Genomic DNA, 13817 nt, shown 5'->3' with positions numbered 1-13817 from the left:
ATAACCAATTAGCCGCAGTGGTCTTTGTTACCTTTGCAGCGCTTGCAAGCTTACCAATTGCGGCCTTCCCCTTCCAGTATCCTCTCGGAGAATAATAGATGGAATCCATCGTTTTTCTTGGATGATTGTTATTAATTACCAGCGCCAATCATTAATTTACCTTTCATAGCCGATTTTACCAACCATGAGGCCAATTTTTCTTTGACGGATTTATCAGGAATAGCATTTAGCGCGTGAATTAATTTTACATCTGCGATATGACGCTGTTGCAGATCGCTACTTTTGTAAGCAACATCATGAGCATGACACGCCTTATCGATAGCGTTTATTGGATACTCACCGGGTTTGGGCTGATTTTGATCATCGAGTCTAATATCTAATCGTGTTCCGGGGCCACAGTAGTTATATCCTGGGAGGTGTTTTTCTCCTGGATACTTTGCCCACGGTGTTCCGGGGAGTTTTGCCAATTTGGCTGCGATGTCACCTCCTCGCTTTTTTTTAAAACATCTCCGGGTCTAATAGAAATAAATCTAAATTTCTTTGTACCGCATTGTACACACTTACCAGTAAGCGCCGATCTGTTATTTCTTGTCGTAATGGTTGTCATATCATTTGTGCCAGTACGCACTCTACACTTCACACAATATAGATCCATAATTTATGTATAGAGATATGAATATAATTGATTTTTCGGCGACTAAAACAAGAGAACCAGTTAAGCATGTTGCAGCGTTACCAAACTCGATCCGGATGATTATCATCGGACCATCTGGATCCGGCAAGACGCAATTGTTACTCAATTTAATAATGAGATGGATGAAGTGGGATAAGTTGTATTTGGTTGCTCCTAGCGTAGATGATCAACGATGCTACGAGGTGTTGAAAGATTTCAACGAGAATGCATCAGCGATCGCTAAAAAGAATGTTATTGAGTTTATTACGGATATCAATGATGCACCGGGTATTGATGATATTGATGGCGACGTTAACAATCTAGTCGTGTACGATGATGTTATGTTAGACAATCAAAAGAACCCAGCTAGGATATTTTCCAGAGGCAGGCATAAAAACACTGACGTGATATATGTCACTCAACGATACACTCAGATTCCAAAAGTAATCAGAGATAACTGCAATATTCTTGCTGTATTCAACGGCGTTGATACACACACGCTACGAAATATTTGGCAGACATGGTGCGGCGGTGACATGGACTTTAATGTTTTTCGAAACTTTTTTAGTCATGCTCAGTCGACCCCACATGGATTCATAACGATAAATTTACATGATCCTCGGACACGATATCGTATCGGACTTGACCAAATATTCGGTTAGTTGTAAATAATTTTCATTGTAAATAACTTCTTAGCAGCAGAGGGGGCGATGACATCGACGCGGTCGTCGATGTGCTTACTGGACGCTGACGACGCTGGGGATCGGCGCGCAGAAGGTGTTAATTAAACCAAATGACGTCACCATCGTGTAAGATGGACCGACGTCGTTTTTTTTTTACCAGGCGCTGACGACACTAGATCGTTGAGTGCAGAAAGTAATAATTAAGCAAAATAACGATTGGACAAAATGTCGGATTCGCCCCCTCTGCTGCTTGCCTCGCTTGGCGCTCAGCATTAAGAGGTTAGTGTTAGGACTGGTCGGCCTGGTGTCAGTAAAATGTGACTGGGTGGGACATCGTGCTACATGTCCCAGTACTAGACATAACTATAAACTGCCACACTGCAGACATCGTAGCGATATGACTGAACAATTGTTAAAAGCTACGTTAAAAATCCAAATCACACACACACACACACTCATGACAAAGGTAGGGTGATATACCTGTTGACTTTTAATCTTAAGGTGATACTGTTTTGCGCATGTACCGACATCTCTTTGGGAGGCCTCTAATCCGGACATATTGCTAACAGGTCAGTCACGTTAGAAGTAATCTGGTGCTTTTGAACTGTAGTGTTAATATTAGAGGTCGTCTGTGTTAAGAAGCACCGTGTGTAAGTCTTTACATAATGTCCATTATATAAATAAATTAATAATAACGCAAATTCTACATTGCGCCCCTACGTACTCTTTTGCACATTCACATGTAATTTTTTGCTGACCGATCTCATAAGCTTTCAATTTCTACTAATAAAAGACCAGTTTCATTCCCTCGATTTTTTTACATTCTTTACATCTCTGGTATATATGTTTCATCATTTCATTTTCACTGTCACTTTTTCTCTGTAGCATTTATAACAATTTACAACTGACCTAGTTCTTCTGCTCCATTCAATGACGAAACGACCGTTTCATCTAATTTTTTTAATAGTTTAATTACATTTATGTAGTTCAATTTTATTTTCTACTGTATATCAAAACGGATCGGTGGACAGAAGCTGGGAAGAGTCACAAGCTTCCAGTTTTGGTATCAATTATCACAGACGCGGGCTCCAAACCAGAACTACATTGCAAGATTGCCCAGACAACAGCAGCAATAACAAGGTTGAGACCAATATGGAAGGATACCAACATTGTTCTTGGTCCAAAATAAGGCTGATGCGCTCGATTGCCATATCCGTCTTTCTGTATGCCTGTGAAACATGGACGCTCACATCAAATCTACAAAGTATTCAAACCTTCGAAATGAGATGTTACCGCAAGATCTTGGGCATCTCATACATTGACCATTTAACCAACAAAGAATTCCACAACAGGATCCAAAGAGCCATCATATCCCACGAAAACCTCTTGACCACTGTAAAAAAGCGCAAACTGAAGAGGTACGGTCATATCTCAAGATCATCTGGACTGGCAAAACCAATCTTGCAAGACACAGTGCGAGGGTGCAGAAGAAGAGGCAGACAGAAAGGAGATGGGAAGACAACATTAAGGAGTGGACAGACATGGGATTTGGAGATTCCCAAATGGCAGTAGAGAACAGGGAAAGATGGAGATAATTGGTTGTAAATTCAGCTGTGGTGCCCAAACGACTACTTGGGTTAAGGGATTGATGATGATGATGATGATGATGATGATGTATATCAAATGAAAGTAGATTTTGCAGTCTGTACTGGTCGGGCTTTCATTCATTACATATGATCTTAAATTATTCAGTAGACTTGTTTAGTCTGCACAATATCCAACTACATTCAATATTTTCAGTATTTCAATATAAATATGAGAGAACATCGTTAGCCAAAGGCCGTCATGAATCGTGTACCCTTGGTTACAATGATGAAAGATGGAGTATTTCATACGACTGAAAATTGCATGAATAAATAAAACAAGCTGCCTCCTCTTGTTTTTTTTTTTTTTTCTTTTTTTAAACGAACACGTACTGGCGGACATAATATCAAACTTTTGCAGTTAATCAAGCTGGCTGGGACCAGACAACCCTACCTTCGTTTCACTTGCACAAAAGCGCGCCGAGTCCGAGTAAAGGATACATAAGGTTTAAGTTGTAATGGGAGTTAGCACCCCCTAGAACAATACGCCTCATTTCACGCTAGATGTCAGAACTGTCGAACGTCAAAGGTTACACACCAGGAACATGGTCGAGCGTATCTAGTACAGTGAATGTTTTCTCAGTGTGACGTGTTGACTGTGTCGTAAATCCGAATGTTTTTGTCTATGTGATAGTAGTCCATTTACAAAGTGACTGTGATTTTCATGAAATGTTGTTCTACTGAAGTAGTTCCGGTTTCGTTGAATTTAATTGATAACGTGTACCTTGTGAGAGGGAATGGTGACTTCAAAATGGGTCCGAAATGGAAAGAAGGTCGGGTTCGTCGTAATGTTGCTGATATTTATTTGCTTGATCTCATGCCAAGGAACATTAGGTGATACCTACCTCAACAAGTTTGCAGTGCATGTGCGAGGTGGTCGGGATGTGGCCGAGAGGTTGGCCGAACAATATGGCCATCGTCTGGTAGCACCTGTGAGTATAGTTCTTAGCTCTTGTACCCTAACTTGTTACATGATTTAAGGATCATTGCCAATATTATCTGTTTCAAGTAATTAAGACCTTAGCCAGCTATATTTACATTGTCTTAGAAGTTATCTCTATTTTATTATCACTTCTAATATGTAATGCAGCTCTTGTGATGGTTCATATTACATATTTAACCTCGCACATTGAGACACTATGTACAGAAATTAGTTTTCCCTGGGACATTTTCCACAAATACTGGTTTACTGTGGGTGGGTTCGTTAATTTTACACAGAAATGTTCATATTTTTCTATTAATTTATTTCACAAAGTTGATTATGTCTTGAGTGCTTAGTGAAGAATGCCTCCATTCAGTTTATATGGTGTTTTTTGGTTGTTTTTTTTAACTTGATTATGATTACCCTTTTGATGGAACTTTACCAAAACTGCCATGGCCAAAAGCTGGAGAAAGTAATAAATTTTTAGTATGTATCGTACTTACTTCTGAATTTATAAAACTTGAACTTATTGATTTAATAATTCTTCCCATCCTACAACTGGAGTCGAAATTGAAAGTGTTGTTAACATTTACTACTATTCATGACAATCTACCACAGTGAACTACAATGTGCTACAATTGGCCATGAAAATGCCACAGTCTACCACAACTGACCTCGAAAATAAATCTTCCACAAAATGAAACACACACACACACACACACACACACACACATATATATATATATATATATATATATATATATATATATATATATATATATATATATATATATATATATATATGGCCACTAATGGAACTGAAGAATAACAGACACTCTATTGTACAAATGCGAATATGATTATATGATGAAAGAGTTAGTTCAGTGGAAAACCAGGCTGTTCAAATATTAAACTGTGTGAATGGTAACCCTAACTGTGTTATAGATACATGGTTCAAAACTGACATATAATAAGTGCATTCAAAATGTACAGTGACAGAAGTAACCCAAATATTACCACAGTAAGTTTTGAATTGACCAGCAGAATACTTCGTCTCTTTGAATATTCTATTTGGCACATGTTAAACATCATTACCAAGAACTAGCTCAACAATATCTTGGTAATTTTGCTACAACACCCATGTTTCATACTTATTCTGGTGGGTCAGTCATCTTTTATAGCTACTAACAGATAGATGCCATTCAATAATTCATAGTTTGTGGGGCTGTATTCTTGATTTTTCTTTTGTACAGTACCCATTCATTTATTGACATGAATGAACAGATCCAATAGTGATTATAAATATTAATTTGTGATAATTAGATAATTTTATGTTGATCATTCAGGTCATAATTGTGTACATCAAAAGATTAATATCCAAGCTTAAAAAAGTTTGATAAATATAAATGAGTTATTATACTTAAAGACTGTCCATATACAGTTCAATTATTGGTCAATTGTGGTTGATTGTGGTAAAATGTATGGGATTGTGGTAAATTGTAAGGGATTGTGGTAAATCATATTGACAATTGAAAGGCAAATATGCTTGCAAGTAGGAGTCTAGAATCTGAAGCAAATAAATTTATATCTTCTGAATTGATTGGTAATATGAAATGGTAATCGGAAATCATATTATTATTATTACTTTAGTGTTTAATCTTGAGCATGTATATCTGCCATTGACACTCTGAAATAGTCATTGACCCCTTAGAAAAATCTTTTCTTTTGATAAGTGTTGGTGCAGAAAGATGCAAGAGAGTCACTTCTGGTCCTTGAATGGGCAACCACTTAATTTTTTTTTCTAAACAGCCTAGTTACTAGTCTTGTTCAATCTGTGACAGTACAGTTACTAATCTTGTTCCACTTGACCTTTTGCAGGGCTATATGAAAACTGTCAAACAAGGATCTGATTTTAAAAAAAAAACACTGGTCATTTCCTTGTAACACCAGAATGAATTTTTTCAAATATCTGATTAAGTGATTTGATTGGCTGACCAAACGAGGTGAAGTAATATGTCATTGTGATAAAACAGTCATTTATATTTTGGCATAATGATCAGTTTCTGTATCTGAAGTTTTGAGATAGCAAGAATTGTCTTTGTAGATTTGCTTGTATAATGTTTGACTGAAACATTTTTAATTGGTAACAGTGTACAATGTAATAGTTTACCAGACATCAAGGATATCATGAAACAACCAGAAAGTCTAGCTGAATGAAATTTTACGGGGACCAATGATTAAAGCATTTATATCAGAGAAATTACTTTAGAAATACTCAGACTGCTCTCCAGCGATAGTGATTAGCAGATCATTCAACGGGGATCAACTTGATTTAAGTTGCTATTTCAGTCATTTGTACATTGATTTTAACAAAGACAAAAAAATAGCAATGACAGTTTAGTATTTTCTATTATTTGTATGAATTCTTCAGAATAATGATGTAAAAACAAGAACAATTGTTTTTACAAAAAAAAAGTGGCACATTTCAACTTGTGCTTTGACCTTTTCAGAGAAACAACAATGTCACCTGGGGAGAAGTTACTTAAATACTGCGTGATTGAAAGATGGATATGTGACACAAGTTTAGTTATAATAATCTGATTCTGAGAAATTGGATTACTCCCTTTCACATGCTAATAGAAGCAAATGATCAGTAATCCAATATGAATACAAGTCAAATGCCTTTCACTGATTTGTTCAACTCTCAAGTCAGCCAAATCAACTAGGAATTCGCCCGAAGATGTTTATACTTGTAACACAGATTCAGCTGAACATAAAATAAAATGTACGAGTGACTGTTCACATGTTACCGCCAGAATACCTTGGCATATTGCACATAGAAGTACCCCCTAATGATGACAAGCTGATTGGTGCAATACATGTGAGATTTACTCTACCAGACATGTTCAGCTTAGTATTGCAGATGGAACTCAACAATATTGGTTGACATCTTAATTCAGAACATTGACCATTGTTCAGGCATGATGAAAATGTACCAAAGTTTAATCCATACAAATGGCATACTAATCTGATTATACTAACTGTAGCTTATTTCTTAGATGTTAGGTTTTGTCACTTTCAGTGTTCATTCCAGAAATGGAAAAAATAGGGCCTGAGGGACCCAACCAGATAAAAAAGTGGGGTCATTCAAAAAAGAAAATGGGTATCAAATACCCTCATGTGTATCATGGTTATTCAAAAAATTGAAAACAATATTATTGCAAACACGTGCATCAGGGATATTTAAATTTCTGCAATGAATATTCACATTTTCATCATGACAAACTGTTCAAATTACTAGTTCAGACTTCAGCATGATTTGCTTCAGTTTCCTTGTCTGGGATAGTTTTTTTTTCTTTTTTTGAGCTCTGATGAAATTCAGAATGTTATGGTAAGCATCAAGTTCTTCACATAGCAAAATATACCTTTTTTTCCCCCAAAATGCCTCTTCAGTCAGTGCTTTCTCTCCCCATTATAAACAATTCCTAGGAGGACCACTGCTTTAGCCAAGTTGTGAAGAAAAATGTACTGGTCCCATTGAAAATGTTGATTGGCCAGATCCATTCTTTGGTTATGGTGCCTGACCAAGATAAATATTACCAGATTTTACTATAACACCGAAGATTCTTGGAGCAGTTCTAGACTTGATGAATTTTGTTCAGCAAAGAGTTGGTTGAATTTATTTTTTAAATTTAACAGCTACTGTATATATGTTCCATCATTAAACCTCGTTAATACATGTATATTTACAAGAAAAATAAACGCATCATGAATATTGACATGAGTATCAGGTCAGAAACCTGACTGGTTGTGAGTATTGTTTGTACATAAACAGCACAGACAAATGGTCAGAGGTACTACATGTACTTCCTATTCCAGTTGTTTGATTTGCTCCCATTACTGAAAAAGAAGGAACTATTATTAACCTGCTGACAAATTTGAAAGAAAACTAACTAGACTTTTGGGCAAGCAGTTGAAAAATATTGTCTTGTTTACTCACTAAATACCATTGTAATCAGTATTTGTCTTTTTTTTTTCTCTTATGCTACACACATGTAATGAATTGAAGTTGAAGAGAAAGTAATTAAAATAAAAAAAAATCCCCAATAGAGCATTGTGCAACCCCAGGTAGTAATTGACATAGTGAAGTATACAAATATCATGTATTTCTTCAACGTTTGACTTGTTCCTTTTTGTTCTGTCGTTTGATCATTTAATTAGTCATTTATTCATTTGTTCAAAAATGTTAAGACATAAAGTAATAGTTTTTAACCAAGTAAATGTCAGTCATAACAAGACAGTCCAGATAATAATTTTATTGTTACAAGTTAATTAAAAAACATCAGACTTTTTGTTCAGATGATTTTTAATACCTGTTTTTGGAGAGAATAGATAGAAGTAGATTCAAGGGAAACATTTAAATAAAATCTGCCTTTGTGACAGCTCAACATGGATTTCACTGTGGTATCCTTATATCCATCCATCCATCTCTTAAAAATAGAAAACATTTTGTTGGCTACTATGACTTGCAACAAATGGAAATCAGGGCAAAAGAACCCATTAATACTCTGTCAAGATAAGATTGCTCTCACATAATCTTCTATCCTGGGTATCTTACTTTATGTTATCCAAGTTTTACCTGAGCTGTTGTCTTTAAAGACAGGACCTTGTGTTTTTATCAACTTAGATCATTGTCTCTTCATATGTATTGTGAAGTTTCTAGATTTACACAAAAAATGGACATGGATTGCACCTAGCTTTAGCTGATAAATAATCTTGTACTTAAAGTGTTCCTTTCAAAATATAAAGGGTTTGGGGGTTCATTTATCAGATCAGAAGGAAGTAGATAACACAAATGGATATATGGATATGCATGAAAATGAACCATCATTGATCTGCATACAACTCTGACAGGAGACAGGCATCACCTGGGATTGAAAATCTTTTTATTTTGACCTTCTTTCTCTCCACGTAACCTATATTTCACCCAGCCTAATCCTTTTGAAAATCTTTGCAGAAATATCTCTTAAATGCATTACACAATTTTATTTATTTTAAATACTTCTTTAAAGCATTTTATTACAACTACAAGTCAGTTTTATTTAAGGAAGTTTGCTTTGGGGCTAGATTGCATAGTTCTTTTTATGTAAAAATTAAATTTTTTTAAAATTCTGATCAATGAATCTGTGTACATACATGAGATGTAGTTTAGCCATTGTCAACATTAATGTCATAAATTTAAGGTTTGTTGTTACTTGTATTTCTTTGCGGATTCAGAAAATAACACTTCAAAAATCTTATTGTCAGATATTTTTTAAAACCTTGATTTTTTCTCTCAGTATATTACATAACCTTTACCATGGTCAAATATTTAATGAGAAAAACAAACTGCATTTTTTTTCAGTTTTACTTGATGGTTTATCATGAGTAAACTGAATCTGTCACAAGATGTAAAGGGCATATAGCAAATGAAGACATTTGTGAAGTTCTATGTGACCCACTGTTATGCGTTGGGGTGGGATGCTCCCAATATTTATTTGAATTACTGTGGAATTCCCACCCTGGCTCGTTTTTGTAGGAAGTGAAATTAGTGATAGAGAGAGGTAAAGTTCCGAGTCCCCAGTCAGCAATACCGACAGTTAAATTATTAAGAACACAAAGGTGAAATTCAAAGAATAACAATTTAATACAAATTAAACGATATTAATTTCTCAACCAATCTTCTTCCTCTCGACCATGTAACAACCTATTTCATCACTTGATTATAGTGTGAGATGGCTTTCCCCTGTACTTGTTTTCTACTCATCTGTGTTTACTCCGCCAATTCCTTTCCTCCTTCCGGCATTCTCCGCACTCCGATTCTTCCTATCCTCTTCCCCTTTTGTCTCCTTTTCTCCTCCTCCTTCTCTCTCTCTTTCTCCAGCAACTAGGCTTGTTCTCGGCCTACTGCCTTGTTCTATCCTGTCTCTCTGAGACTCAGGACTTGACTACCCAGTAGTTCTGTCCCCAAAAGCTTCCTACGAAAAACACAAAGACGTTAGCATGTTTTGTTAGCCATCTCACTCACACTAAATCAACAATCAATCAATCATCAGGTAAAGGCTATCTACATCTTTGGTCACGCATTCGTGCACATCGAACACCACACACGTTCTTATAGAAAACAACGTTGTAATAAAGAGCGGTAACCTACTTAACATACAGACATCACTAAGTTGCGTCACATCAATATATATATATTCTGAATCTCATTATTCTCAACAATATCACAACAATCCGACGCATTTCTGTACATTACACTCCCACCAGTGTACACAAATATTGAAATATCTATATTATTTAATTTTACACACTGCAACCATTTCTAAAGTTACAATTCAATTCACCAGTTGCAAAATCTAGAACATCACATGAATAAATACACTAGTTTACCATGAAGTAACTAAATAGCGAATTACAATATTAATTCTGACGAGCGAGCAATCTACATAATCATTGCTCATTTCTCAAGTACGCATGTAAATTAAACAATACAAAGGTAATTCTACGTACTAACGATTCTGGTAAGTAAATATACATACTGCACATAATTACAATTACAATGCCGTAACATTCTGCAACAATCGAGCAAATAACTCACTGACCTTTAAAAAGCTTTCTGTCCTTGAATGTACCAAGGTTTCTTTTCCTGCCAAATCATGAGTGGCTCCCGGAGTTAGTATATTTCTGCTTGACCAGTACGAAGGCTTACAATCACTAATTCGTTCCCAGCCCAAATGACTTAAATTCTGGTTTGAAATGATGGCCCCACCTTTTCTCAGTTCCGATTGGATATCAATTCTACCCCAGTCGGTCCAGGTTAACAGATGAGCCTCAGGCCATCTGTCAACGTGGGGAGATTTACAACAGCATCGAGGGTCCTTTGTTCTAGAACAAAGCTTCTAATGTCTACATGTTAGTTTTGACACCTAACGAAGAGAACTCTTGTACAAATACAAATCGCCACGACAGTGCAGGGTCGACATACTCATGGCGCTAACCCATTCCTTTGTTCCTGACTTACGTAATGGCGATCAGGCAAACGTGACAACATTATATTTAAAGATCATTAGGAGTCTGTTTTTGTTTTTTTAAATGTGAAGATGCTTTTGATATTAAGACTACAATGAATATTATCCTTCTATGATTTAAGTTAAAAAATTGCAGTAACATCCTTTTTAATTCCAATAAGGCCCCAACCTCCTTGTTTGTAACCTCATTTTAGTGAATAAATTAAGGTTGTATTGTTGTGAATACTTTGTTTCTATTATCATATATACATATGCAAATTCTTTCAACTTCAGACAGCACATATCCATAGCTACCATTGCATTGTATGCTGCAAGATCTGAGCCTGTGCAGTTTATTATGAATAGGCATAGAGCCTGATATGCCTGCACATTATGTGACCACAGATCAGGGTCTATGTTATTTGCTGTGGGACTCAACTTATAACAGAGTATATACATTAGAAGTCATAAGGGTATCACAAAGTTCCAGTTGCTCAGCTTTTTTTCAGGGATTTGTTGGTGAAATCAGCTGATGATGTTACAGTGTATATACATTTTTTGGGAAAGTTTATTATACAGGCAGTATAATGTTTGGAATACATGTTTGCAGTGAGGAAAAAGAGAACTTTAATACACAGAATATAAGAATTTTGGGAGAAAAAATTAGAAAATAGCAACTTTGTTGACTGATGTTTTTGAATGAGATCATATACTGCCTTACTAGATCTAAACCAGGCACGTGCAGCTTCCTTCTTGTTGTGGGCTGGATATAGAGTTTCAAATGTCTCAATGAGCGACACCTATCCTATAGCAGTTTTTCAATATAAATACTCATTTATAATGCATGTCCAGCTACAGACACCATAGACCTTGATCTGCCATCACATGATGTACCGGTAGATCAAGGACTATGTTGTTTGTTTAATTGATTAATCCAAATAAACTGCATAGACCCAGATCAGCTGGTGCATTTTGTGATGACAGATCTTTGTCTGTTTAGTTTGCAGTTGGACTCCACTTATAAACAAGTATATACAGTAAATGGTCTTGGTAATTACGTTTATTATGTCATAGCAACTGAATTGATTTTCATCTTTTCATTCTTTATCAGATTGGCAGTCTAGAGGATCATTACCTGTTTGAACATCCCCGTGTGAGGATGCGATCCCCGAGTCCCCACCGTTATCACCACAGAAAACTTTCAGAACATCCACAGGTATAGAACTTAAAAACCTATTAGATTTTGTCTGTCCCCAAGTTTTTATATCTCCACAGCTACATGTACACAGAAACAAGGAACTTTGTCTCTGCTCCTAAATGGAAGTAACTGTACCTTTTTTATTGACGACATTTAGATACAAAATGTTAGCTTTTAGAGATTATTAATTATACTGGTCGTAGACCGGAAGAATGTATGGGATGGCCTGTTTTCTTTTGTCCGTCTGTCTATCTTTATATTAGCAAAAGTTTTTTTTATTGCTGCTTCTCCTAATCTTTATGGAGGATTGGCATGGAACTCTGCACGCACATTCATCCCATCATTTAGATGGTCTTGGTATATGTCTAGCTGACCCTAAGTGTAAATGGTACCAGTTGATATCCAGTATGGCCACCATAACACCCATCTTAAGTTTGTTATCATTACTCCTAAAGAATAGGAAGTCATATTGATGTGGGGTTTTCACCAGAAGCCTTCTTATGATGTCTAGTTGTCCTAAGTTAAAACAAGTCTGCTTGGAAATAGTATGGCCATTACTGCCATCACATCTTATTATTTCTACTGCTTCTCATTGTATTGTCATCTTGTCATGGAGTTTTCGCCAGAAGATATCGTTTGATGTCTAGTTGATCATAAATGGCGCTGCTCAGACATCCATAGGCATGACAATGACCCTCATGAAAATCTTGTTGCCTTGTGGAGTGGGAGACAGAGTTACCAAAGAATGTAAACTTCCATGTTCCTCGCTTAGTAGGAAAATGAAAGTGACTTCGCTCTGTTATTTTTAGATGTAAACTGAGTGACAGTTTTTATGACTTTTGAAATGCTTCCTTGATGTAGCTAAGTAGTTAAAGTGTGGCAAGCCCTATGGAAATTGTTTTACATGCAACCTTAGCAGAAGTTAATATCAATTGTACTGACTAAACAAACATTTACATATTCACAGGTATTATTTTTAATGGCCATTGCCCATTTCCACCATACCCCCTTCCCACCCCCACCCCCCCATGCATTTCCTATTGCACTGATTTTTAAATTAGGGTAGGTAGGGGATTTTTTCTTAAACATTATATATATTGTAATACTTTTAATAGTGTTTCTGCTGACATCATTTTTTATTTGGTCTTTACTTTTTATCTCATCTACTCTAAAGGATGGGTGATTTTGATCAAAGGCTCAAAGCCATCATGTACCCCATTTGATCCCTTTATTAATTTTATTACCTCTAAGAAACATCCTGTATTTGACCAAAACTTTCCAGATTGAAACAATAAATTAATCACTTAACAGCTTGTTGTGAATACATGCTAGACTTAATTCTGTTACTCAGCCACGTCTCATTGCACCAGTTGCAACAACTACTAGAACATTTTTCACTAAACTGGTTCTGGCCAGTTTCTGTACTGCACAAAAATATCCTAAATGGTATTTTGACTTAACCTCCAATAGAATCACATGTATGTTAAAGCCAAGTGAATGACAATTAAAGGTAACCCATGCAATCTGTTCCCCATTCATAAGTCACATGCTTTGCTTTGTATACAAAGTTGACTGCTTTTGATAGAAGTATCATAAGTAGATAAAGGTTGTTGTTGTGGGGTTTAACGCCATTTTTGAGCACACAATAG

General features: G+C 36.0%; 1 protein-coding gene across 1 annotated transcript in view; it reads left to right on the top strand.

Moving 5' to 3' along the window:
• Positions 1–3495: 3495 nt before the first annotated feature.
• LOC149801893 (furin-like protease kpc-1) overlaps positions 3496–13817 on the top strand; it is a 139949-nt gene continuing 129627 nt past the window's right edge. The window contains exons 1-2 of the mRNA XM_089956275.1: positions 3496–3931; positions 12082–12186. Coding sequence (XP_089812401.1) covers positions 3737–3931; positions 12082–12186 — 300 coding nt within the window. The 5' untranslated portion in view covers positions 3496–3736. The remainder of the gene's footprint in view (positions 3932–12081; positions 12187–13817) is intronic.

The sequence above is a fragment of the Sinohyriopsis cumingii genome, chromosome 4 (assembly GCF_028554795.1).
Source record: "Sinohyriopsis cumingii isolate HCF-2022 chromosome 4, ASM2855479v2, whole genome shotgun sequence".
NCBI classification, from domain to species: Eukaryota; Metazoa; Mollusca; class Bivalvia; order Unionida; family Unionidae; genus Sinohyriopsis; species Sinohyriopsis cumingii.
Note: the sequence above shows the minus strand (reverse complement) of the source record. Positions and strands in the feature narration are given on the sequence as shown.